Source organism: Erithacus rubecula, assembly GCF_903797595.1.
Source record: "Erithacus rubecula genome assembly, chromosome: 2".
NCBI classification, from domain to species: domain Eukaryota; kingdom Metazoa; phylum Chordata; class Aves; order Passeriformes; family Muscicapidae; genus Erithacus; species Erithacus rubecula.
Window position 1 is genome coordinate 69,724,545 of NC_136685.1, and position 26,187 is coordinate 69,750,731.

A 26,187-nucleotide genomic window follows, 5' to 3' on the forward strand; every position below is an offset into this window, starting at 1 on the left:
AGGGTACCAGTACACCTAGAACAAGCACTAAAGGCTGTTTGCCTTCCCTTGTACACATCCTTCACTGCCAGAGCTATTCCAACAAGCTCATCTCCTTGCAACACAGAAAAATTCTGTTAAGTTATCCTTATCTTTGTCTCCCCCTGGAAGTGTTACTAACAATTGCCATTTCTAATGGATGGACCTTAAAAGCAACAAAATAAAATATTTAGTTACAGAAGACAAACAATGCTGTTCCAGAAACACCAGACTGCTGAAATCCAAATAGCACCAAAAGGCAGTTTTGGTAAAGATTTCATAGAAAAGCCTTAAGAGGCATGGAATCAAAACAAACACAAGTTAACCAGGAACAACCAGTAGCTATTGAGTGTCCATGCTCATTTGGCTCAGTCTTCCATGATTTTGTTTTTAAAAAACAACCAGCCAAGCAAACCACTATTCCAAAGTTCTTATTTGGAGATCTCTACAGAGATATACAAGATGAATGTGTAATGTTTGCTGGGGACAAAACTTCAGAAAATTATTATTTTCATTCTGAAGTGGGTAATTTTGAAACATTAAGAGGTTTTGCTGGACAGAAAAACTATTTTGCAGTTCCACTATCCACAAACAATCCATAAGGATACAGAAACAGATTTATGTCCAATAAATGTTTGGAGAACACCCATTTCTGGTTCAGAGTGAGTAAGATACTGCTTTTTCCATATTTCTTCCATATAAAAGTAAAGATATATATATTAATCCATTAATTCATCGATTAAATTAGTATTTTACTTACAGCCAATAAGCTGATTACACAAAAAGAAATGTTTTCTTTAGCACATATTGACTAATAAAAATAGCCAGTATAACCTTCTTAATAAGAACTCTAATTTTTATTTATACAATGGAAAATTTTAATATTTGTCCAAAGGCAGAATAGTACAGAAAAATCCTGCAATAAGAAGATTAAAAAATTAGGATATGGTGAATAGGCAAAAGGCCCCAGAGGTCTGTGTTGGTAGCAATGTGTATTCTCTTATGCATACTGTCCATTTCACTCTGTATCATGAAGTTCATTTGCTAACTTTAGATGATTTAATTTTCTTTATGTCACGGCTTTGCAGAATCAAGGTCCCATTTCTGAATTTTCCAACTTGTCCTGCAGGCCAAATGCTAGGCACTGATTTCTTCTTTTTGGCCTTCCTGAAACAGGGAGAGGAAAAACAATAATTAAAATAAACAGCAGAAACACACATAAATGCTTAATATGGTAAAAAAAGTCACCTATTTCTGCAGAGTTTGGTATTATGGAGTATCAAACCACAGAACATTTTTCCTTCACAGACATGCAGAACTTGCAGCACATTACAGCATGACTTACATTTTTAAATGTTTAGAAACACCAAGATTTTTGATAGAGAAGGAAGATAGAGTACAGAGGGAACCTGCTGCATTAGGATTAGGAAATGTTGGTTCACTTTCAAGCCACTGCAGACTGTTGCCTGTGCTTAGCAGAAATTATTTCTTAGGGCAAATGCTCTGAGCAAGTGGTGTCTCATGAGTCTGCTCACAGGCATTTTTCATCCCTCTGACTTCCAGCTGCAGTCTTAAGACATGCTGGAGCAGAACTGATATACTTCCAAGTAAAGCTGTGAAACTGAAGCCTCTGGTACTGCTAGGCATAGAGCAGTGTCACCATTTTTTGAGAGCTCAGCCTGGAGAATTTTGTTGCACTGTGATGTGCATGATTTCTGGAGTAAGACTGTGCAATTCCATAGGGGAGATACAGTGGGGAGACCATGTTAAAAACACCTCACCTCTCCTTCTGTTCTTTCTGCTTCTTCTTCTTCTTAACAGAATCACCTTTATGTTCCTGCTTTTAAAGACATATATTTTAATGAAAAATAAACAGAGTATGTTGGTTGAACAACCACCTGCACAAATAATGTGCAGTAAGTAGCCTTTGCTTCACAGAGCAGCAGGCACTTAAAGCAAGCTGGGAGACCTGACAGAACAAGTGATGCAACACATTATGGAGCCACTGCCAGGAGTGCCCAGAGCCCTTCCTAACACCTTACAGGAAGCACAGCCCACTCACGACCAACGTGCCATCCTTGCCACGTGCAGAAGCAGAGGCTTCCTTCTCGGGCATGTGACAGGTCCTGGGGTCAGAAGATGGACTTGCTAGGAGGCAGGTGTGTCCTGTCACCCAGCTGAGGGCAGCTGTCAAATAACAGGGTTCAGCTGTGACTGGTCATGCACTGGCTGCACTTTGAGCCACATGACAAGAGGAGAAGTAGGTCCCTGGGTAATAGGGTGACAGGAAGCCAGCTGATAGAGCAATTATCGGCCCCACCAGCCTGCTCCCACCTACATGAGAATGCTCCATAGGGAGGCAGAGAGTAGGCTTAGAGCCAGATGGGCTGTCCTAGAGGATGGATGCAACAGAAACCTCACCCTTGCTTTAAATAATGAGTAAGATCTTAGATGGAATCATGCTGATAAAAAAGCAGTTGAAGATCCGGCTCTCTGTGGTTAGACAACACGCAACAAACTTTAATTGGGGACCATTTCATTTCCTCTTAAGAGGAAAGGATTTAAAAAAACCCTGTTGATTTTGTGTCATCAGTCCATCAGCCTGGAAGGGTGAGGCAGTGAAACTGACCACAACACAATCCTAATTCTGTGCCTTCATACTGCACACAACCAGCTTTTACCAATAAGATTAATCCTGTGGGAGCCAGGAAACCCATCACCAGGGAGCAGCAGGTGTCAAGCTCGGGCACTCCTCCTGCACCTGAGGCCTTATCTGTCAGGCTCTTGGGCTGGCTTCTACATTCTGCCTTTCAATACAGAAAAATTCACACAAACCTTTTCCTTATCAGCATCCTTCTCTGCTTTTTTCTCTTTCAGTTTCTCTTGGTAAATCCTGTAGTTCACATGTGCCTTTTTGGGGGGCTGTAACAAAGATTGGGAGGGACATCTCTAATTAAATTTTCAAATAGGTTTAAAAATTATCCACAGACATGCACAGACAGTATTTTTCATGTGGCGGTGGCAAAACACTAATAATGCTTATTATTTCCTTTTGGGTGAGAAGAATGGACTTAAGGGATGTAAGGTAGACACAAATTGTATCTTGGTGAAGACAGTAGAGAGAGGCAATAATGCTCTGCTATCAGTCCTACAAGGTTTACACATACACTGAAAAAAACCCCACTTCCTAAACAACACCTAAAATATTATGTTTTTCTTCTTCACTGGGAGAAAGAAGTTTGAAAAAGTAAGCCCCTCTCTCCAACTATTTATTTTTGAATGGTCTGATTAAAAATTTACAAATGTTGGTTTTCACCCTGATCAGTCATATTTCATCTATACTATTTCCCTGATAACACAGCTGTAATCATCTGCAGAAAGTAGACAAGACAGAATAGATGATGTAAAACTAAGGATGAAGTGGGAGCAGGGTAATGATAGGAGATCTTGTGTTTTAAAAGAGCAATACCAAAGCCCCTCACTTTTTTTACTGCTCTTCTGCACTGTCACAGCTGGGTGACCTCCAGCACAAACCAAGGGACAATTACCTTGGCTCCCAGCATGATGGCACGCTCCTGTTCCCAAACACGTTGCTCCTCCTTCTTGTAGCCAGTGATCCCAAACTTGTGCACTTCCAGGCGAGCCTAGAACATTACAGGAAATTGCAGGCATTTCATAATGTCCAACTTGTTGTAAACTAATGCCTGGCAGAGTGCAACAAAATCATACTCCTGAGGAAATCCTGACTAATACTGGAAATTGGTGCACTGTAAAATAAAACTGATCTCATAGCTATACTGCAGAGCAGTTAACCAGTGTCCAATTAATCTCTGGATGGTGAGGACTGTCAGGTGGACAATTTTCAATTTTCCTAATTTCACATAAAGTAACACATGGAATGGATTTCCTCCATGTAAAAAATGAGCTCTTAACCACTGTGAAACATGGATGGACAAATGGTGAAGTGGTTTGACTACACACATAGAGTTAACACTACACACAAACATCTTGGCAAAACCACTAATGAAACCATATTTTTTTTTTAAATCAGTGATTAAATCCCTACTCAGCAGTACAGAGGTCCATGCAGAATCTTCAGTGAGAGATTCCACTGGATCATAGCATATCCTGAGCAGATATTAGACACATAAAACAACTTGCAGAGATCAAATTAGTAGCTAAGGCAGCCAACATTAGTTATGCTCATGTAAGAAGATATGAGAATAAAAAGACAAATGGAAAAAGCCATTTTTTGTTCCAAAAAACAGATGCCAATACACCTTTTTCTCCTTCCCAAATGAGATGCCAGAGATTTAACACCAGGGGCTGAAAGAACTATGCTAAACACTATGGGAACTCAAGCTCCTTTACACAGCTAAAATACAGTGATCCCCCTCAAATTCTCATTGGAATATCAGAAAGGTCACAGATTGTAGCATGCCTCTCTCCACATGGAGTTGACTGCTGCCAGCCTGCTCCTCCTTTGGCATGGCATGTAGCCAGAATTACATATTAGGAAATCCTCACCTGCAAGACACAGCCATTTCTGGAAGGGTTTCCCATTAGTCCCACTGTAGCTTTCTGAAGTATACACATACATGTAACTCTACACTAGTGACATTAGACTGAACCTACTGACTTACCTTTTCAAAGTTAAATTCTTGTCTGACTTCATTTTTCTCTTCATTCACTATTTGGGTCTAAAAACAAAACAGAACATTTCAAATTAATATAACACCAATAACAAATATAACAAATAACACCAGTTTAAATGCTGACTGTGATAGCTTTTTGAAAAGCAGTGAAATGTAAAGTCAGTTGTATAGAATATTACACAGGTTTCCAGTAGTATTTTTTCCTAGCATTATTACCTGGATCTATTAAAAGAGACAGTTTCAATGGCATTTTTCTAGGTAAGTAAAAGAAAAACTGCAAGTGTATCCCAGGGTTATTTTAGACTGTCTGCTTTCTGATTTCAGGAAGGATGTCCTGAGCCACCTGAGTGGAAGCTCTGCCTCCTCCCAAGCATGCTGATACAGGCAAACAGCCATCTGCTCAAGAGATGACCCTGTTCACCTTCCCCGCTTGCTCCCAAGCGTACAATCCACTCAGAGGAAACAGGAGAACTACATAACCATTAAAGCTGAACTGAAATACATTTCATGCATTTCCTTTTCACTCTCCAGGACCTCAGGGCACAGTGAGTCACAGGTTCAAGCCCAAGGGTTACACCAGGGCTTCCCTCTGCATCCACCACAGCCAAACTCCTCTCAGCTCTGCAAAGGCTTCTATGTAGAATTGTGATTTCAACCACAAATAAACACAGTTATCTTCAGAGCATTTTGTTAACAAGCCTAACACCAGTATTTTCAGGCAGAAAAGCTATAAAAAAACTTCAGAAAAATTTTAGAGGAAAACATGCTGGAAAAAGCACCAAAGTTTATGGATTCAACCCACTGTTTGAGTCTCTTGAAGTTTCCAATTCCAAGCAACCAAACTCTCAGTATCAGCAAGTTTCTCTGAATTCAAGACAGCCTTATGTTGGCCCATCAGAGCTTATTTTAGAATGGGCTTCTGATCTTATGGCCATAAAGACAACTCAAGGAGAACCAGAGAAGATGTACAACCTGGAGACTAATCAACCCTTCTGCTCAGCTTTCAGCCAAAGCTCTCCAGACCTCCCTGTTGAAGCAACTCAGCTACAGGTTTAGCCAGTGCAAAGCAGTTCAGCAGCGACAAACCAAAGCAGAGGACTGAAATCTAATGCTGTTATGCCTTCCCCCACCGAGCACCCAACACGGATCCTCCAAGGCAAATGCTGCTTGTCAATGGCCCAGTGCTGCTGCCATTCCACAGAAGAGGAGCAAGTTTTGGCACCTCACATCCACAGCTACTGGCAGGAACAGAGCAGCACACAAAACTCATGGGCACTGAAGTAACCAAGAGGCTTTGCTTTCCATTTCTTTCCCCTCCTACCATAACATCAGGCCTGTCAGCAAATCAATTTATTTTACTGAGTCAAATACATGATTCTTATCCGGAGATCTGAAATTGAAAAACCGGTCTTCAAGTCCTGCCCCCTCCCCTGCTTGAGCCTGCCCTATTTCCAGCAGCCCCACTGGGAATCAGCAGGACTAGATGCCATCGAGCTGAGCACGCGGATGGCCAAAGCATCCGGATTTCCAGGCAGCGGGATCAGCAAGCGGGACAAACAGACCTGGGCAGGGCCGGGCCGGGGGCTGGCGCCGCGTCAGGGAGCGCACCCCGCCCGCCCTTCGGGAAGGGGCGGCTCGGGCCCCTGTGCCCCACCTGTGCCCGGCCGGCGGGCGCTGCCGCGGGGCCGTGCCGCTCCTTCCTCTTCCTCGCGTGGAACACCACGACCTCCACGGCGGGCGGGGCGGGGGCCGGCGGGGCAGCGCCGGCGGCGCTCAGCTCGGCCCGCAGCTCCCCGAAGAAATCGCGGACCCCGCGCCGCCCGCCCGCCGCCGGCTGCGGTTCCCGTCTCTCCTCGTCCTTCTCCTCTTCTTTCTCCGCTGGCGGCGGCACTGCTCTCGCTCCGCCGTGCTCCGCAGGGCCCCGAGCGCCGCCGGGCTCCTCACCTGTGCCGAGCACATGCCGGGGGTCAGCTCCACAGCGCCCACGCCCGGCCCTCCTCCCCTCCGTTCCCCGGCCCCCAGGGAGGATCGCGGTGTCGGCGCAGCGCCGGGCCCGGCCCCGCGCACCCACCCAGGTCGTAGAGGGCGCCGAGCACCGCCTCCAGCCGGCTGCGCGGCTCCCGCGGCCCCATGGCTGCCGCGGCGGGCGAGCGGGCGGGCCGGGCCGGCGTGTGACCCCCGGCGGCTCCCGTCGCAGCCGACATGGCGCCGCCCATGGCGCGGTGCCCCCGCCCTCCGCCGCCGCACCGCAGCAGGCAGCCGAGCCGGGGCGGCGCGGGGCCATGGGCGCCGCGGGAGGCGGCGGCGGGCGGCAGGGCAGCGCGGCGGGCTAGGGCGGGCGAGCGGGGCGCGGGGCGGCGCGGCGGAGCTCGCAGGACCATGGCGACAGCGGCGGCGGCGGCGCCCGGGCGGGCGCGGCGAGGAGCGCCCATGTACTCGGTAGGCGGCGGCGGGAGCGGTGCCGCGGGGAAGGGGCTGCTCACCTCACCGCGCCGCGGCGGTGCCGCTCGCTTTCCCTGAAGCAGACTCCGCTTGGCGCAGTCTGCCCGTCCGCCCCTTACCCCGGTGTGTGTCCCCGTGGAAGGCCTTTCCCCGGCCCGGCGGGTCCGGACGTTTCCCGTCACCAGTTCGCATCCCGCGCGCCCTTCTCTGCCTCGGCCGCTCCTTCCCTGTCTGTCGTGTCGGTCGCGACGGGCAGAGCTGCGGCTCCGAGCGCCGCGGCTCCGCTCAGAGCTGTGCCGAGGCCGCCGGTCAGGGAGCTGGAGGTGTCTCTGCCGACGGAGGCAGTGTCTCTGTGCGGGGCAGCTGTCCGGGCACCGGGCACGGCCTCAGCCCCGCAGCAGCCTGGCTGCCGGCCATGGTGAGCCCAGCGCGGGCAGGGAGGCTCTCGTGGGCATGGAGTGGCCGAAGCGGGTTTTCGCGTGTTACATAGTGAAAGTTACTCTTTGACCTTGTTTGTTCCCTGCTGCTCTTTTGCCAGCTTCAGACAAGGCTGGTTTGAGTGTGGGGTGCTAAATCTCACCTCTCTCTACAAGCATTTGGAGGAGGGAACTAGGGAGGGAGGGAAACTGCTCTTTGTTCCGGTAGAGATGCCCAAACTTCTCTTCTGTGTCTTGTCTGCATGCTGGTATCCCAAGGGCATTGCCAGCACCATTGTTAGATTGCATAGCCTAGTTGTGTGGAAGCAGAGGAGTTCCAGGCTCCTGCTGCTTTGCATCCATACTTCACCACTATTGCAGTAACAGTACATGCCACTGAATTTTCAGATGTCCGGGTTTCTAACAGTTGTATTTTCTAAGTGTGTTCTCTATCAGCTGGCAGTTGAAGCTGGAACAACAGTATGGCTGTAAGCACAGTTACAAATCTTTACTATTTGGTAAAGTGTGTGGTTTGGCTCCCTCAGTGCTCCTTCAGAACAGGGCGTGAAAATAACTATTGCCATGGAGAGAAATCGATTTCACGTCAAGTCTGAAAACATCAGATAAAGAGCAGAGGCAGACAGGTGATTTTTCAATGGGCCATGACCCTTACAAAACTCTGCTCACCAGAGCTGAGCTCTGGAACAGCTGTAGCAGTGCAGTGACTGCTGATGTGGCTGATAATGCCCGTGCTGAGGGCTGGATTTCTTTGTCTGGAGTTCATGTAGTTGCAGAGTGCAGGATTTGAACTTTTGTAACTGGCATGAATGTTGCTTAGATTTTCTGAGCAATGACTTGTCACATACTGATCTGAGTAGGTGGTACTTAGAGCCAAATAATATTTTCTGCTACTATTCTGAGCTATCTTTTTTTTTTTTTTTAATTTATTATAGAGAATAAGGGATTTATTTCTAGTTTATTTTTAATCAAGGGAGTTGATATAAGGTGTCAACAGCAACAGATGTCTAATAGAAACTATTTCCAGTCATCTTAACAGATCTTAGCTTACTCATCTCTTGCAAAATACTAACCAGTTGAAAGCTGTGAAAGAGGAGAGGTTGAAATTTGTAATGCTAAATCACACAGGACAAAAACCCCTAAAAGTTTTATAGTAATAGAGGTCTGGGTTTAATACCTGTATGGGATTGTTTTGAAAATCCCTGGCAAGTTGGCTCTGTAGTTACTGTGAGGTAATAATCTAAACTGCGCCTGTGGAAAGAAAAGTTATACAGTCTACTGATGCAATTATAATAGAGAGATGTTCTCCAAATTTGCCTGTCCTGTGTGGGCAAAAGAACTTGAGAAGGTCAAACTTTACAGTAGGAATTGTGTCCTCCAGTAAAACAAAATTGACTTTTGATATAGATGAGGCTTTGATTGATTTTTTTTGTCTTTCTTAAGTGGAGATATTCCTGATTTGAGTTGTTTTGTTTTATTCTGCCTTGTGGTGATGAATGGACAGGAGCTAAAGGTTTGCTCTCTACTAAATGTCAGCTACTCTGATAGTGTTGCTGATGTGGCTCTGGTTGGCTGTCAGTGAAACCTGACTCCCTCTCCCAAGGCTGAAAACCCACCTGCCACTGCTGGGCATTTTGTTTGTCTGTTGCTGGTGTTCCCCTGTGTGTTTGCTGGCCAGGCTTTCCACTCAGCACCAGAAAAGGTCACTGTAAGAGCCCATGAAACATGTTTTATCCTTCGTAATCAGATTGGTACCGCATGGGTCGTATATGGAAGGAGGAGGTGGATTGAATGAAAAGGTTGCCAGTGCTACCCTTCCTCCTTCCTGGAGGAAGACATAAGCATTTTTATTTTTAGTATCTTCAAATAAATGTACTTGGTCATAACTAATACTTTTATATTTTTGTTTCACAGAGGCTTAGTCCAGTTGTCTTACTTACCTGGTGGCTGTTGCTGGTGTTTTGAAGTTTAGAGAAATACAATTTCATTCTTTGAAAGACTGAGGGGTTGTTCATACAAACTGTAGTGATACACGAGATAATAGGAGACATCTCTCTCCAGTGCAAGGGTCTGCTGGCTCAAAGGGAAGATTTTTGTCTCTGAATTTTTTGCAGCAGGGTGGATCTACAATTAGTTCTTGATGTCCTGGGGTTTTTTCCCCAGAGGCTGTGCTTTCTTTTTCCTACGTGTACACCATACTGCATTCACGTGGCTGACAGGTGGTTTGTTTTTTTTTCTTTTTTATTTGTTCCTGCCTGGTAATGTTTCATGTACCTTACATCCAAGCTTTGTGAAAGCCATAAGTCGCCAAAGCCTCGGATGCAACTTTTAAGTAGATTATTTTCTGTGTGTTGATGATTGAGTTTTTATAATGTCAATAATGGCATTGTCTTAATGAAGCTGTAAGAGTTGGAATCAAAGGTCTTTTAGTTAATACCTGTTAATCATGGAGAGGCTGGAGGCAAGGCACTTCAGCTTTAAAGCCCATGTCTTCTCTCGGTTTCTTCCTGTTGGGTGGAATTAAGTAACATGGCTTAGGGTGGTTTGGAGATCTTTGCAGTTGGAAGGGATTCAGGTGGATGGCTTTTTTGGGGGAGGATGTTTGTGTGTTTGTTTTGCTTTGTAGTTTATTTCTGGATCACTCTTCCAAGCAGGTAGTATTGGTTCCTGCAGTCACAGAGTGTAGCCTGCAGACATTATTGGAAGCTAAGAATAAACCCCAAATGTTGCAGAAGTATTACATATCGTTATTTTGGTGCTGTAGCCAAGCAGGTCACCAAATAGCTCAAGACAGTGTCTCATTCTTCATTTGTATGTTCCTAGCAGAAAGAGCTCACATCCAAGAAAAGAGATGAGTTTGAGGATATCTTGGAGGAAAGACGGCTGTCCAGTGACCTGAGATACGCGATGAAGTGTTACACCCCCGTGATCTACAAGGGGCTTTCACCCTGCAAGCCAAACGCTATCAAGAGTGCTGTGCTCCACTCAGAGCAAGTTCAGTATGTTATCAAGCAGGTGAGTCTGGACAGTGAGCACCAGCATGAGGTGGACTGAACACAGCCAAGCTTTGTGTGGCAGCAGGGAAAAAAGAGATGGTTGCTCATCTCCTTAAAATGATAATTGTCATTTGGAAGATAGTAAATAAATAACTCTCTTTTGGCAGGAAAAAAACAAAACAAAACTGGAGTTGCCACTAAAACTGTCAAGTTCATGAAACAGTGTTTTGATTTGCATATACTTTGCATATACAACACTTTGCCATTAATTTATTTTACTCGGCTTCTTTTTTTTTTTCTTTCTTCTACTCCACTGTTCTCACCACAAAGCAACATTGTAGAAGACATTAGCACTTCTTAAACATTTTTATACTTTGAGGGTGTCTTGTAGGAATTCTATGAAGAACTTATGAACAACTCCTGAATGCTACTTTCACTAAACTGAGAATTATATTTCACAGATAACTCTTTCAATTAGAAACACTGTTTAAGATGTAACCATAGGGCCGCTACTACTTTAAAACAAATAAAGTATTTTATGGTTAGACTGACTGTTACTTTGCACTGTATTTAAATGCCTGAAATAAGCACGTGTGTTAGTTAGCAGGGTAATTAATTTCAGTATCCATAAAAAATAATTCCAAGCATGTAGAAATAGGTAAGATGTTTTGGTTAGTCCTGAGTCACAGGCTACTGTAAATTTTTCTATTTGTTTCTTTTAATGGTTAGTATTACCTGTGATACATCAAAATGTGTTACAATGTGACAAAGTAAATTATGTCACTTTACACCACAAAGTAGCTCTGTTTCTGGTAATGGATTGCTAAGTAGTATGAAAGCCAAAAAAAATCTTTCAACTCTAGATACATTAAAAAATTTACTGAAAAAAACCCACTTTGCAGAGGATTTGAAAGATGTTTGTGTGATGCTTTCTTCTGAAGTGCTTTTTTGATGGATATTTTCTGGGCTGGCATCAAGGGATTGAACGGAGTTAGCAGACCTGCCATTGGAGCTTGGTTACCAGCTTTGCACTAGAGATTAGTGGGAGTTTCTAACTGAAAATGTCCTGGGCAGCGTGCCCAGCAGTCTGTGATTAGGGTCCCTCCTGCCTGGGCAGGGTTTGCACAGCTTTACACAGGCCTACTAGAATTTGTTCTTGAGCCAAATTGTTGAGGTTACTAAAGTTCAGTGTGGGAAGTTAAGGTCATTTGTTTGTTTTAGCTTGTTATATGTGACTGGTCTGGTTTTTTGATTTCTGGTTTTGGGAAATTCTTTGTTCCATAGTGGATTTGCTTTTAAATCACACAAGTGGACCAAATGGCAAGCCTTTTGCTAGTGAATGAGAACAGAATCTCTTCCTGCTGAATAACAAGAAGAATTTTTTGGCTTGCTAAGCAAGACTGATCTTTTCAGGCTTAAGTGGAAGCAGTTTTTGGCTTCTTTAAGTAGCTAAAATAATCAGTTTAAACTAGATGTGGAAATACTTAGGATGGTAGGTAATGCATTTAAGAAAACACAATTGACTTAGTAGATATGATAGTAAGGCATATGGAGGTAGATTGGAGGAGATGGATTTTCTCATATGTCACAAAATGAAAAAACAGTAGCACTGGCTTCCAAATGGAGGTATGCTTTTTTGGAGGCTTTTCCCTCTGCCATTCCTTTCTTTTCCTCCTCTGTGACTAAAAGTCATGTTCCTTATTCCATAACAGTAAAAGGCTTAACTTTTCATTTAAGTATTTTTAGATGCAAATACCACATTGGAAGAATGGCCATTATTTAAGTCTGTTTCAAGGAACTTCAAAAGGGAATGTGCATGGCAGCAGAGGAAAATCATTGATATGCACAGTTGGTAGAGACTTGTGTGCTTTGTATGCAATTCAGCTTTCCATTGCCAAAGGAATACATTACAAAGAAATGGAAGTGTGATAGAGCTGAGGTTCTTTGGAAACTCTAACCCAAACTCACTTAAAATATTTACATTTTGACCATCTCTGTAAACATAGGCTTCATTTTCCTGTTGTAAGAAAAATGTACAGAGCCTTCTTCAGACTGATAATATAGGAAATAGTCTTTGAATTTAAATCTCCTCTGAATATTCAACAAGTTAAAACATTCATATGATGTGTTTGGGGGAGGCTTGTTGTACACCTTCCCCCCCACTATTGACATCTAAGCTTATTTTGGTTTTTGAGCAGCTTTAACTTGGCTTAACTTGCCAGCTTGTGTTGGCTGGCACCAAACAAATTCTGTATTATTAGATCCATGCCTATCACATGAAACGAAATCTTGAGGAATATTGCAGTAGTTCTCCCATAGTAGCTGTGGCACATTGGAATGGTGTGCATGAGTAAGGAAAAGGGAACAAGTTGTCACTGCTCTTTTGTTTCTCCTTAGTTAGCAAAAGAAATGGGAGAATCACCTGATATTATTCAAGAAGAAGCTACAGAAATCCTGGATGAGATGGGCCACCGTATGCAACTAGGAGCTGTCAGATTTTTTGCCTTCACTCTGAGCAAAATATTTAAACAACTTTTCCAGAGAGTTTGTGTGAATGAAGAAGGAATGCAGAGAGTGAGTATGGTGGGAGGAAAAAATTAAAATATTTTTCAGACCAGTCACTTGGACAAGAGCTGTAATCATCAAATAACAAATGTGAAAAATACCCTCTGGGGAAAAAAAAAAAGTCTACACTCACTTTTGTTTATTAGTGCATTTCTTAGTAAATGTGGGAGGAAAGACAGATGATATGTAAGTATTTTAGATGCAAATAGCTATCAGGATTTTTTTGTATATTTTTCAAATGCTTCCTATGGTAAGGAATACCATGTGCCTGTGATTCTGTTAGATCAGCCACTGAGAAAGTGTTTTCTATCTGATATTTAAAATAATAATGCATTTAGCTGAATTGGGTCACAATATAATATTACATGGCTGAGTGGACTGGCTGTCCCCACTCAAAACCCTCATACAACTGAGAGTGGTGGAGATGCTTTAGGTTTGCCTCAGTTTCTAGGAACTGTTGTCCCCCTCTTTCATTTTAGGATGTTGCTGTTCTAGAGGGTGCAGTGTATTCCCTGCAAATCAGCAATGTCAGTCCTGGCAGCCCCTATTTGATTTCTCATCCCCATCAAAAGGGCTTGGAATTAGACTATCCTATGATGTGATGCCCCTAGTTTTTGAGTCCTGTGATGCTTGTGAGCCTCAGGCTGCTACTCTAGAAACAACTACTCCAAATTGCCTATGGGTTTTGTGCTGAAAGGGGTATTGATTGTGTAGACAGAGAAACAACCCTCAAGCAAATGGGGTTTTGTTTGCCTTAAGCCCTGTGCAGGTCTATATTTGCAAATTTCAACAGTCAGTAAATATTGGGACATGATTGTTTGCACTGTTCTTTTCCAGTTGCAGCATGCCATTCAGGAGCATCCCGTGGTGCTGCTGCCCAGCCACCGAAGCTACGTTGACTTTTTGATGCTGTCTTATTTGCTATACACATATGACTTGGCCTTGCCTGTCATTGCTGCAGGAATAGGCAAGTATGTTTTTAACAATACTTTCAGGATTCAGAGAATTGGTAGCATTCTCAGGCAGCTGCAACTATGAGTAGTTGTGCTTAACTTCTGCTCCAATTATATCTTGTTAAATCCTCCTTGCGTGAGGTGCTTACAATGTCTGAAAGCTTCTCGTTGATGCTGAGTCCTGTCAAAGGAGAATTTTTTTCATAGCAAGTTTACCTAGAAGTACCCCATCTGTAGACCTGAGGCTGGGGCAAAGATAAGGGTTGTGAAGAATACTTCTATTTGCTTTCATAGGCTGGTAACAGGAAAAAACTTGCCCAGGTGCTGCTGTGGATGCAGAACTTTTTGTGAAATTTCATACAGTTTAAAGTGCAGTCACAGCAGCCAGATATGAAGTACCAGACACCTCATGCTTGTTTCTGATGCGACTGATTCCTTTGAAGTATTGGCTGAACTTTGTGACATACTGAGAATAGAGCTGGCAGGTGAATGATATGTCATATCAGAGGTCAGGATTTTGGGCATACTTAGTTGTAAAGCAGATGAAGCCAGTATATTTCTGGAAAGCAATTCTTGAGGGCCTGAACAGTAAATGTCTTCTGAGTTAATGTGCTTTTTGCTAATCTGGATGCTGTCAGCACTTAGAAACCTTTTCTTAGAAGTTGTGGGTATCAAACAGGTTATCTAAGTTGGCAGAAAACCAGCTCAGGTCAGTGCAGCACCGGAATATGCCCAGATAAGCAGAGATCTTGGAACCTGCTGCTTTACTCTAGTCTGCTTTTCAATCAAGAAGTTAGGAAGACTGATAGAAGCTGTGAGAACATGCTTGCTATGGAAGATGAGATTTCTCTGGTCTTTGAGTTTGCTGCATCTGGGTGATGCAGGGTAGTTTCACAAGTCAATGTTTCACAGCTGATAAAGGTGTTGCAGTTTGCTTGTTTTGTATTGTTCAGCACCTGCTTATATGTTATAGATGTTGGTCTGAGTTTTGGACCTCAAAATAGTGTCTTAAGATACTATTAATGTAGCTTACAAGGATTTTTTTTTATGATTAACATTTTTTGAATGCTTTGGGGCCAAAGTTCTAAAGAATTAGGGTCTTGTAGCTTGATGCTGCCTGCATGTGTGTATTATTTTAAATACCTCTGGAGAAAATACAGTTCTCTATTGTTGTAGTTGTATTTCATAACTGCATATCATGTTAGAAGTTCACAAGATGTGGTTTACAAACTCACTCTCAAAGCAGCACTTATGCTGAGTGGAGAGACTCTCCTGATACAGGGAGTAAGTGCCTTTGCTTTGTAAGTTACCTCTTAGCTTCAAGCATACAGATAGCTCTGTGGGGATTAGCTAAGGCAAGGTAAACAGTTGCCAATAACTCTCCAGTACATCCTCATACAGTACATTAGCACCAATCTAGCTGGTGCTGGGATGATGTTTCTGACACCTGTGACATCTTCAGGACAGTCATTGTCAGTGTTGCAACTAGAAATGTGAATTTATTTATTTCACTGAGAGGATATCTGTTCTGCAGTGTTTCATGGATTGAGGTGGCAGGGAGGTTGGAGTGGCACATTGCCAGCTGATGTGTGGACTTGTTTTAAATGCTTCCATAAGAATTTTGTTAACATTAAGTGTTTTTTCCTGCTTTTGACAAGCTAAGCATTGACTATCATTGCTTAAAATTGGAAAACTATAAAATAATTTTAGCTGGTTTGGTGTACATTCCCCAAAATGATGAGTCAGATCCATAGATGGTCTAATATAGTTTAATTGGCTGCCTAATTTCTGTGGCTTCTGGGATACATTCAGTAGGAGCTGCTGTTTTTTTTTGTAAAGATGCATGAGACAATGTACTTCAGAAGCTTAATCATTATTATGGCTGAACTTTGACCATCTGAATTATGAAAATAAATTGCTCTAAGTGAATGCAGCTTAATACTCTTGTCTATAAAAGTCTTGCTAGACAATTTGAAAGCAAATAAATGTGTTGGCAACAAAGGAATCCTTGAAAGAGATCTTCTGTATTCTGGTAGTCAGGGTGGTACAAATTTTGTGGTTGATTTTTCTGGCTGATATTAATCACTAAATTTTGTGTGTGTGGTTTTGTTTTTTGTCTGATTGTTTTTCAGATTTCCTAGGAATGAAAATAGTTGGTGAGCTGCTACGAAGGGCAGGTGCCTTTTTCATGCGACGTTCCTTTGGTGGGAATAGACTCTACTGGGCAGTGTTTGCTGAATATGTAAAAACAATGTTAAGGGTAAATAGCTTGCTGAACTCTCAAAATGTATTCTTAAGAAATGCTCTGTTGGAACAATTCCTGTGAGATATGCAGGATGTCATGGCTGTGTGATTGAAAGTCTTCATGGTGATCTGGTTAAGTGCTTTTTACCTCAGATTTGCTGTAGGTGAAGACCATGTGTGCACTCTATTATTATTACACAGTTCAGTAAGTGATAAACACATTACTTCTCATCAGTTGCTTTGGATTGTGTGCCCATATCTCATGACAGAATATTTTCATTAATTAAACTATGGTGGTGCAGCAAATACAATGGATGAATACAGGCTTACAGATGAAGTAGTCTTTCATTAGAATCAACCAACTTACTTATATTTGAAGTACTTAAAACTATTTGTGGACAATAAAGAGGAAATGTTCTTTTCTGACTAGCTTTTTGTTTGTTTGTTTACTTTTGAAGAGTGGCTATGCCCCAATTGAATTTTTCCTTGAGGGGACTAGAAGCCGCACTGCCAAGACTCTGACTCCAAAATTTGGTATGTTTATTTAAGATTTGGAACTTTTAATAATATTAACATTTTCATTAGTGGCTATGTGCTTTGTAAGTTCTTTGGATAGAAAAGGATGTTAAGGTAGAGGGAAACTGGGGAAGTCTGTCCAAATATGGAAAACACCATGGCTGGGTTCCAAGGCCATACAAAGAACAGCAATATGTTTCACTTACACTCTACTGCTTTTGCTCCCTTTGCCCCATTGTGTACTAAATTCAGTGACTCTTCACCTTTTATTTCTAGACAATAGGCATCCCTTGGCCAGCAGGATATATTGTAGTTCTAACTGTAAAACCAATGGGGAATCTTTGAAAGCAAGGTGCTGTTTAAGCACAGAGCAGTGCTACTGGAAAGGGCACAAATAGCTGTCCAAGAGTGTTGCTTTCATTTACACTCTGTTTTAAGGCTTGGGCAATGTCTTTTGCTTCTGCTTGTTTGAAGAGAAAACAGGCACACTTATTAGCAGTTTCTAATATGCAAAGATAGACTTTTCAAAATTTAATTGGAATTGCTTTTCCCTCTTTGAAAGAGACTGATAATTCATGGGTTTTTTTTCCCAATTGGCAGGTCTTCTCAGCATTGTGATGGAACCCTTTTTCAAACGTGAAGTCTTTGACACATACCTTGTTCCCATCAGCATCAGCTATGAGAGGATATTAGAAGAATCTCTCTATGCATATGAACTCCTAGGAGTCCCAAAGCCCAAAGAATCTACATCTGTATGTAAATTCCTTAACAGCAGAACATAACTGGGTGTATACACACCCTGTAGCGCCAGAATTCAAGTTTTCCTCTTGTGTTTTCATAGGGGTTGTTAAAAGCCAGGAGAATCCTCAGTGACAATTTTGGTACCATACATATCTACGTTGGCCAGCCAGTATCCCTTAGAACCTTGGCATCTGGGAGGATCAATCGGTGCCCATACAATTTGGTTCCCAGGTACCACATCTTTCCATGGTGTATGCACAGGAAAAACATTTGTTTAGTCTACACCTATGTGAACTAACTAAGATGTTCTCCTGTACTTTGTTTAATCTTCCCTAACCTCCCTCCATCTGACTGTTCAGACTTGGTTTGAGCAGAGGCTTATTTTGTCCTTATGATTGGGTTTTTTTGAAATTAATTGTTACTTGTGGCTTTGCCCTGTGTTGAGAAGAGGCCACTTTAAAATTTAATGGTGATGCATGAATCAAGCAAAGCTCTGTTTTCTGAGAATGTGGTGCTTTAAATGCACTTCAAATGTTCACCTTTCTCTCTAGTCCTGCAAGCTGTTAAGTGACCAAGTGTCAGGGAGCTGTAGCTGTGACTGGATTGTCTTGCTTTTGCAGTTTTTTCTGTAAAATATAATGCTTTTGAATTTTGTTTGAAGACAGCAAATGTGCAACATCAGTAGAGAGGTCTGTGCTTCAGGTTCTATCATGTAGCTACTGATGCTTTGCTCTATACTTCTGTGTTAAATAGCACATAGAATCATTCTGCAGAGGTAAATCACCCTGCTGTAAAGTTATGGATCTGGGGGCAGTATGGAAGAAATAAAGAGGAGGGTGATTTATATTTGACTTTTTGAGCTCTTTATCTTAAATTGCATTGTTTTTTTTCAGGCATCTTCCCCAGAAGCCATCTGAGGATATCCAAGAATTTGTCAGTGACGTAGCTTATAAAATGGAGCTCCTGCAAATAGAAAACATGGTTTTGAGCCCGTGGGTGCTAGTTGCTGCTGTCCTGCTCCAGAATTTGCCAGCCATGGAATTTGAACTTCTAATAGAAAAGACTCTGTGGCTTAAAGGCTTAACACAGACTTTTGGAGGATTCATTGAATGGCCCGGTATGCAGAGAAAGTGTTACTTCCTTTCCTCTTGTTGCTTATGAAGGCTAAATTATATTTCTATGAGTGCAATGTATGGTAACAGATTCACAGAATCCTTTGAGTTATAAATGGATTTTAGGATATACTAAAAATCATGTTGAAACCTGACAGGTGTTGACTTAACCTGTTGAAGATAATACTTTGAAAAACAGGTGGAAACAGAACAGATATTTTACTGTTGTATCATGAAGTGTGGCAGGAGAGGAAAATTATAAGATATTTTATTAGAGTATTGAGCTTTATGTAGCATCTGTCTTCTGAACTCTATGTAAGTCACAGGCTTTTTGAAATTTATTTATCTATTTTTAAACTAAGAATTTGCTTTTATCTCATGCTCACTGTTTGCAATAAATGATAATACACATCCTGATGTGCACCGGTTACCTCCATGTAATGCTACATTTCCTGCTTGGTGCTGACTTCAGTGTGAGTTGTTACTGATGCAAAGAACTAGCAGAAACAAATGGGTGGAGGAAATCAAAGCTCTCAGTTGTCTGTTTATTTTTAAATTTCACTTTATCTCTATAAACAATGATGACTTTTGAAGGGAAGGCTTCTTTGGTAGTTTTATTAATATACACATACCCCTTTTTATATACAAATGTATCTATATATATATGTATAATGTATATATCAGCTGCTGAAAGGTTGATTGTGCTTTTAAACTTTGTTTGAAACTTCTTCCTGAGAGCCAGAGTGACACAGGCAATTTTAGAGCCTCAGGATGTAAGTGGTAAGGCTAGCAAAGAACAACATTGTGTAGTGCAAGTACATTTAGCTTTCTGCTGTTGGTAGACTTAAACTGAGGATTTTTGCTTTTGTAGTCCTGTGTATAATCAATCCCTCTCACTACTGCAATAAAGAAATAGGAGCAGGTTACTGGCATAAAAGAACTCTGTCACCTCTGGAAAAAAACCACATTTCTTTCAGAGATCAGCACTACAGGGAATTCAGGCAAGGTTTGCTTCTGCCAGACTGGTAAAAGCAAGAATTTCATAGCAATACTTAAACAACATTTAGAATCTTACTACGCAGTAAACTGAAAAACATGCCACATTCAGGTTTGCTTATTTATTTTGTTTATTTTCTTAGCAACAGTGAGTAAGCATTTGCTTTATTAGAGTTGTAATGTAGTCAGGGAATAGCAAATAGACATGATAATGAAATGGAGGAATGACAACAGCTGAGTGGATTTTGTTGGAGTGTGCTAGCTGTGCTCAAGGCATCAGTTCTGTAGAAACTGAGTTTGTTGTTTTGGTTTGGATTGTCAAGTTGAAAGAAAAAATACATTTTAAAGGCCAATTTGCTGATGCCAGCAAGTGCATGTACCCTCTCCATTCTTTGGTCTCCAAATAGCTGGTTATTTCTGCCTTTGTCATGCTGGTTGGTTGTTACAGGCAGAACATTTGCAAAGTTTTATATTCGAAACAGGAACTGTAAAATTACTTGCACAGACTTCTGCTTCCTATTGCATTGGGAAACTTGGGAGCTTTAGCAAAACCACAACAAAGTAGGTTGAAGGAGTAAATAAGATGCAAGGAGACTTTACATGAAATCTGTACTAAAGAAAAGAAAAATGATGGTTTTTTTTCTGTAAGAGGCTGTGTTGATTTGAAATGCCGGTGGTGATGTGAACATGTAAAGTGTATTTTAGCATTCAATATGATGCTTTTATTGCTTGCTTGTCAAATTTATTCCAATTTGATGGAGGGAATGTTTCTCATTCAGTAAGTATGTTATGTAACAATATGTTAAGAATTTTTATAAATTTTAATTTGGGATGAGGCCTTGCTTGTGTATGAGAGTTGATGAAAAAGTTTATGAAAAGACCTTAAACTCTGATTCAAAATTTGTAGTGTTGGAAATGCTTAAATAGAAGCATAGTCTCCATTTCCTTACTAGTGAATGTATCCATCAAACAGATATTTGGAGGCTCAGAATACTTGTTCCAGTGAGAAAGGAACAATTTCAATTTATAATTGTTAATAGGTGGAAGAATTAGAAGTGTTTTAATTATAGGAATGTCTGAAATTTGTCCTCTCCGTGTCATACTATGCCTAGTTTGCCAGTTCCTGTTACGGATTATATTGGAACATCTCACTAACTGATTGTTTGGTGTAGTGTTTGAAATACTGGTGCATTTCAGGCTGTTTCAACAGAGTTATGCTCCCTTTTTCAACTTCCTGAGTGTTGCCTCTTCCTCCTAGATAACCTGTGTGCCAAAAAAGCCGTGCTGTCTGGCCTGACCCTGCATTCCAACATCGCCAGCCTCGTCGATGGCCAGGTGGTCCTGCACGGCGGGGCGGTGGCGCAGGGCGCCGGAGGGGAGCTGGTCTTCAGGCACGCGCTGGCCGTGCTGATGTGTGCCACCTACAGGAACCAGCTGCTGAACGTCTGCGTGCGCCCGGCCCTGGTGGCACTCGCCTTGCAGATGGCACCCAGCTTCAGGAAAGGTACCCTGCGGCTCTCAGGAGCTGCTCCTTGTGCCATCAGCTGGGACAGGAGCACGAGGTTCTTGTGACTGCTAGCGGGAGCTGTCCGAGACTCTTATACTTGGGATAAGGTGCATGTGTTGGGAGGGCATGGGGATATTTTGCTTGCCTTTTTGTTTGTTTACCTTTTGATCCTTTTGTAGGATCTTATCGTGGCATTTAATGCATGTTCTGAGAAGCTTTTTCCTTTTCTTAACAGTTGAATCAAGTGCCTTGAGTACTTGCTGTTCTTTTGTGGTTTCTACCATTGCATGTATGCTTTAAATGTTAAGTCCATATTTTATTTGAAGTAGGTATTCTCTTAAATAAGAAGTGACTCTTCATTTGTATTTACAATATTTTTTTCAGAGGAAGTCTATAGCTGCTTCAGCTTCTTGAGGGATGTTTTTTCTGATGAGTTCATCTTTTTTCCTGGCATTTCATTGAAGGTAAAACATCCTTTATACAAAAATACTGATAGTAATGCAACCAACTAAAATAGCACCTGATCTGCCAAACAAGTGAGAACTTTTTGAGAAACACCTACAGGGATATCACCTTGATCTGTAAATGGGAGGGAGAACTTAAAAGGGGTCATGATGTAGGTTGCAAAATACTCTCTGGATCCACAAAGTTGCTAATGCAATTTTTTCCCACATTCCAGTAAATCCCTATTCTGAACTATTAAAATTAAGTGTAGCACAAGTTTGGCTTTTTTGCATAAAGCTACCAGTCTTCCAGCACAGATCTGAAAATACGTGTTGAAACAGTCTTTTCAGTGAAGTGTGAATGCTGTCAGGGGTGCAGCCTGGGAAGGTTTTTGATGTGAGAGCTTTCCTAATGGCATAAAAATTTTTTTCTTAGAGTCTTATGGAAGCTTTACTTGCATCCTTTTTTGCTTGAAAAGACTTTCCCCTCATTTTACCTCCTGCCCCATGCAACCATCAGTCAGACAAAGCCAATATTGTTCCTGCACACTATTCCAAGGCTCAGTGTGCCTATGTGCACCCCTAGCAGCTGAACATAGACAAACTGGGAAAACTGCAGGCTCTCTGCAGGACTTGCTCTGTCAGTTTGTACAGAAGCCTGCTGGGTCAGAGCTGGCTCTGGTCCAGCCTGCTTGAAATGCAGGTGAAAACTAGTTTATCAGTAAAAAAAGCTGGTTCAGCCTCATGTCCAATATAAATTGTTATGAGTAGTTTTTATTTGGATTTTAAAGTGATCACATATGATTTTTATCAATGCTAAGGACAAATATATGATGGTGATCTTTCCTGCATTAAAAAAGAGATAAGTATAGTTTTGACAAGAGAATTGGGCCTTTTTAAAAGGCTCATTGGCACTGTTATGTTAAGTTTTATTTGTTAGCCATTGTTGCCTCTCGCAGCTTTTTTGGAATAGCAGAAAATAGCAGGGAGCAGGAAGATGGTTGGCTGTGACTGGCTTTGCTAGAGTCAGATGAAAGAGTTGCTGTGATGCTAAGGGATCTTTTACCCACCCACTCAGCCTTTATTCATTCATGTGTCTGTCATGTTCTTGTCCCACCCCTTTGTGTTATCTGTCCCCCTTTTGCCCATATTGGCAGTAAAATGGTTTTGTCCTTGACATTTCCATACTTTGTAACTTTTTGGCCATTTTGTTTTCTGTTTGATAGAGGGCAGGTCAGTGATCTGTATTATCATTTATTGCAAACAGTGGACATGAAATAAAGGTAAACCCTTAGTTTACAAAAAGATAGATAAATAAAAAACACCCACAGAAAAAAACCCTAAACTGGACAACTTGACCCTCTTTTGACAAAATCCTGAGGGAGCTCAGGCTGTCTGTTGCAATAGCAGCCACGGCCACTTCTTTGTGCCAAGGCCTGTTGTGCATTGTGGAACTGCTGTGTTTAAGAATATGTTCCCATTGCCTTTTTGTAAGGGTGTTTTTAGGAGACAGGAAAGTTTTGGTTCAAGTCTCTTCAGAACTGAGTTCAGAAATTAAAATTGTGCCCTATTGTGGTTTCTTTTGTTGATTTTGTGGGAAATGGTAGCTGCACTTCTGTAAGTGTTAGAATTTTAGTTATGTATTTCTCACCCAGGATTTTGAGGAAGGATGTTTTCTACTCACAAAATGTGATGCCATTCAAACGAGTCAACAGGAGATTTACCCTACTGACAAAGGAAGTGGTACAGTGTCTTTCTTGTCAGCTATGTTCAGACCTTTTGTGGAAGGTTATCAGGTATGTTGTCCTTCAGAAAATGGTTTCTTTTTTTCCCTGTGTTTTATAGGGAAAGTAGGAGCTGTGATACTTCAGTGTAAAAAGGCTGGGAAATGCAAAAGTTAAGAAATAGCAGTAATAAATCTTAATCACCACCCTCCCCCAAGGATCCCAGTTTTAACTTTTGGCTCAGCCTTGTCCAGTTTTCTAAAGCAGTAACTACTGTGTAACATGATGGCTCATTGTGGGTTTATAAGATTCATAGGGAGTGTGCTGCTACCAGCTTCATTGTTCATTTTTATGAGAAGCTCTTGCTTAATTTGTTTTATGTAGGCTGTCCTGCCAGGTGTGGAAATAAGTTTACATCTCCTATCTGATAGCTTTTATGGGAGTTATTAATTACATCCATATCTCTTTAAATTATTCTGGCTTTTCCAAGGTTTTAGTAAGATTAAACACTTATATATTCCTGTAGTAAGCAATGCATACAAACCCAGAAGGCTAAAATCTCAGGTAAGTCAGTATAAGATTGGTGAGATGTACATATTTAACGTAGTGGAATCTAGTTAGTGATCTGATATGTGAGGTGGGTGGAACTGTACTGATGTGTCCATTTTTTCTCATCTTCAGAACAGGTATTGCTTTAAAAAACGAAACACTTTTTAGTTGTAACAAGAATATAAAGTTAATGTCTGAGGTAGCTATTACAGAAATACTGAGTGTTATTTTAATGTTGGGATTCTCTTACTTGTAAAACAGCAATAAAACTGTCAGATGCCCTATGCAATGGTACCTTTAGAGTTCCTCTCCTATGCTTTTCCAAGTAGAATAGTATTGCTTACAAGAACACATCTGTTTATAATTCATTATAAACTGACAATCTAAAAGAAAGGAATGCTCATTTTCTTGAAAATGTTAGTTAATTTTCAGATACCTCTCAAAGGAAATGAAAGAAGCATTTACTGAGAAGCAGTTTATACCCGCAGTCCGCAACTTTGTTTTTCAACTTCTCGAGAAGGGTGTGTACAGCTGTTATGATTTTACAAGAGTAGCCTGTTAATTGAAAATTATGAAAATTCTAATTGTGTTTCTGCCTTCTCCATAGGGAGTACCCAATGTTATGAAGCGCTGTCTTCTGACATGCAGAAAAATGCCTTATCAGCTCTTGTGCAACTGGGTGCAGTGAAGAAGAAGAAAATGTAAGTAATGTTCGATTTCTGGTGTATAGAAATCTTAGTGGCAATTCTTAATGTCTGAGCTCCTAGTAGAACAGCAGACCTCAACTACCTGAACACCAGAGGTTGACTGGATTTACTTCTTTGGAAGGAGATCCAATAGTTCCTTCCTGTACATGATGTGGAAGTGGAACAGCACGCTGTCATAAGGAAAGACTCCTGTGGGATCTAACAAAAAAAAATCATTAACTCATCCATAGGCTGCTTCTAATTCCCTTTACCTTTTGGTTTTCAACTTTCCTCCCAAGGCTCTGATAGGAAAAGAATAGCACTGCTTATTTGTAATTCTGTGTGCTACAGTAAACCTTGTCAGGCAATGTAAGCAACAATCAGGAATACTGCTAGTTTTGGGGGACTTCAGTACTGAACTCATCTCAAAGCAATTTAACTGAAAGCTTAATAATTTGAGTCTTTTTAGACAGTTTATGGTTTATAGGCCTAAGATTAAAACCAACCTGTTGCTGTACTATGCATTATTCTCTTATCAAATGAATTTGTGTTGTGGTGCTTCTTACTGTGTTTAGAAGTATGATCATGGAAGTCCCCAATGCAACAAGTCCCTGCAGTGTCTTGAGTGTTTGACAGAAAACAGTTGGCAGCTGAAAACCTGAGCTATTTCCTTATGCCTCTGGTCATGAAATGAATAGGTTAAGATAGATGTCTATAGCTATATTCATCTTTCAAGTAAAGGGAATAAATTAAGCACAACAGAATTTGGGGACTGTGAGCAAGAGAGAAGATAGAGAAACCATGACTGTTCTTGCATAAAAGTCTGACATGTCCTTAAATTTGATATGTATGCTGGTAGGATAAAACAAATTACATAATTATGAAAACATTTTAAGACAGTTTATTTGTGTAGAAGTGGCTGGAATATGAAATATTTGTTGAGTAAACTTTTTTTTTTTTTTTTTGTAATTGTAGGCCAAATGGATTAACTTACAATGTAAATCAAGAGGCTGTTAGTAAAATCCTGGACATGTTTGGTAAGTGTTCTCTAATTAATTTAAAGAGAGTTTTACTTTCCAGTGCACATATGTTTTCCCCTAGTAGTTCCATAGATTTAACTGCATAAAAATCCTAGTAATATTTTTTACAATGCTTTTTCTGGTGTCAAAAAGCTGCAGCTTTGAATCTCCCTCCTTTATTTCACATACTGTGCAACCCAGTGGCTGAGGGCAGTAAAGTAAGAAGCAGTTTATTGGTGTGGTGTTTACAGCATGTTGATCAGAAGTATTTAGTGTGGTTTTTTTTGTTAGATGCTCGGATACCTGTACAGAAACCTGTGGCTGCACGACTCTAACTGGTTCCTGATGCTGTGAGTGGCTGTAAGCTCCTGCTGAGAACATGGACCACAGCCCTGCTGGAGCAGGGGTAGGAACAGATGAGGTTCCCCTCTTGCCCAGCCAGCCTGCAAGCGTGGGAGGCACAGAAGTGTTTCTTCAGCTGGACAGCTCCCCATTACCACTTTGGAATTGCTGCTGAGGGGCTCGGAGGTGTAAATACATCCTCACCATGATTTGTTTTTTAAAACAAATTAAACATTGTCTCTTTT

The 26,187-nt window shown here is 41.5% G+C and overlaps 2 protein-coding genes across 3 annotated transcripts; one reads left to right on the forward strand and one right to left on the reverse strand.

The window, feature by feature from the left end:
* Window positions 1–1,055: 1,055 nt before the first annotated feature.
* On the reverse strand, window positions 1,056–6,877 carry FSAF1 (40S small subunit processome assembly factor 1; the record flags this gene model as incomplete). The annotated part of the gene is made up of 7 exons (XM_079298928.1): window positions 1,056–1,185; window positions 1,800–1,855; window positions 2,854–2,940; window positions 3,567–3,662; window positions 4,662–4,718; window positions 6,328–6,617; window positions 6,745–6,877. The coding sequence occupies 7 exons, from the start codon at window positions 6,875–6,877 to the stop codon at window positions 1,056–1,058; spliced, it is 849 nt and encodes a 282-aa protein (XP_079155054.1).
* On the forward strand, window positions 6,792–26,187 carry GNPAT (glyceronephosphate O-acyltransferase). 2 transcript variants are annotated; one of them, XM_079330764.1, is made up of 16 exons: window positions 6,792–7,112; window positions 10,373–10,564; window positions 12,943–13,119; window positions 13,948–14,077; window positions 16,196–16,323; window positions 16,766–16,841; window positions 17,424–17,575; window positions 17,665–17,795; window positions 18,458–18,681; window positions 20,931–21,176; window positions 21,564–21,643; window positions 23,278–23,418; window positions 24,317–24,416; window positions 24,503–24,596; window positions 25,557–25,618; window positions 25,892–26,187. In XM_079330764.1, exons 1-16 carry the CDS (start codon window positions 6,876–6,878, stop codon window positions 25,933–25,935), a joined length of 2,214 nt encoding a protein of 737 aa, XP_079186890.1. In that variant the 5' UTR covers window positions 6,792–6,875; the 3' UTR covers window positions 25,936–26,187. The 2 variants fall into 2 exon arrangements, with proteins under 2 accessions (XP_079186890.1, XP_079186891.1); XM_079330765.1 differs by having other exon boundaries at window positions 10,376–10,564.

Bases quoted from the DNA above. Each gene is read 5' to 3' on its own strand.
- GNPAT (XM_079330764.1), top strand. From the start codon at position 6,876: ATGGCGCCGCCCATGGCGCGGTGCCCCCGCCCTCCGCCGCCGCACCGC. The intron at 16,324-16,765 runs GTAAATAGCTTG...TTACTTTTGAAG, and splicing joins ATGTAAAAACAATGTTAAGG to AGTGGCTATGCCCCAATTGA. The intron at 24,417-24,502 runs GTGTGTACAGCT...CCTTCTCCATAG, and splicing joins TTTTCAACTTCTCGAGAAGG to GGAGTACCCAATGTTATGAA.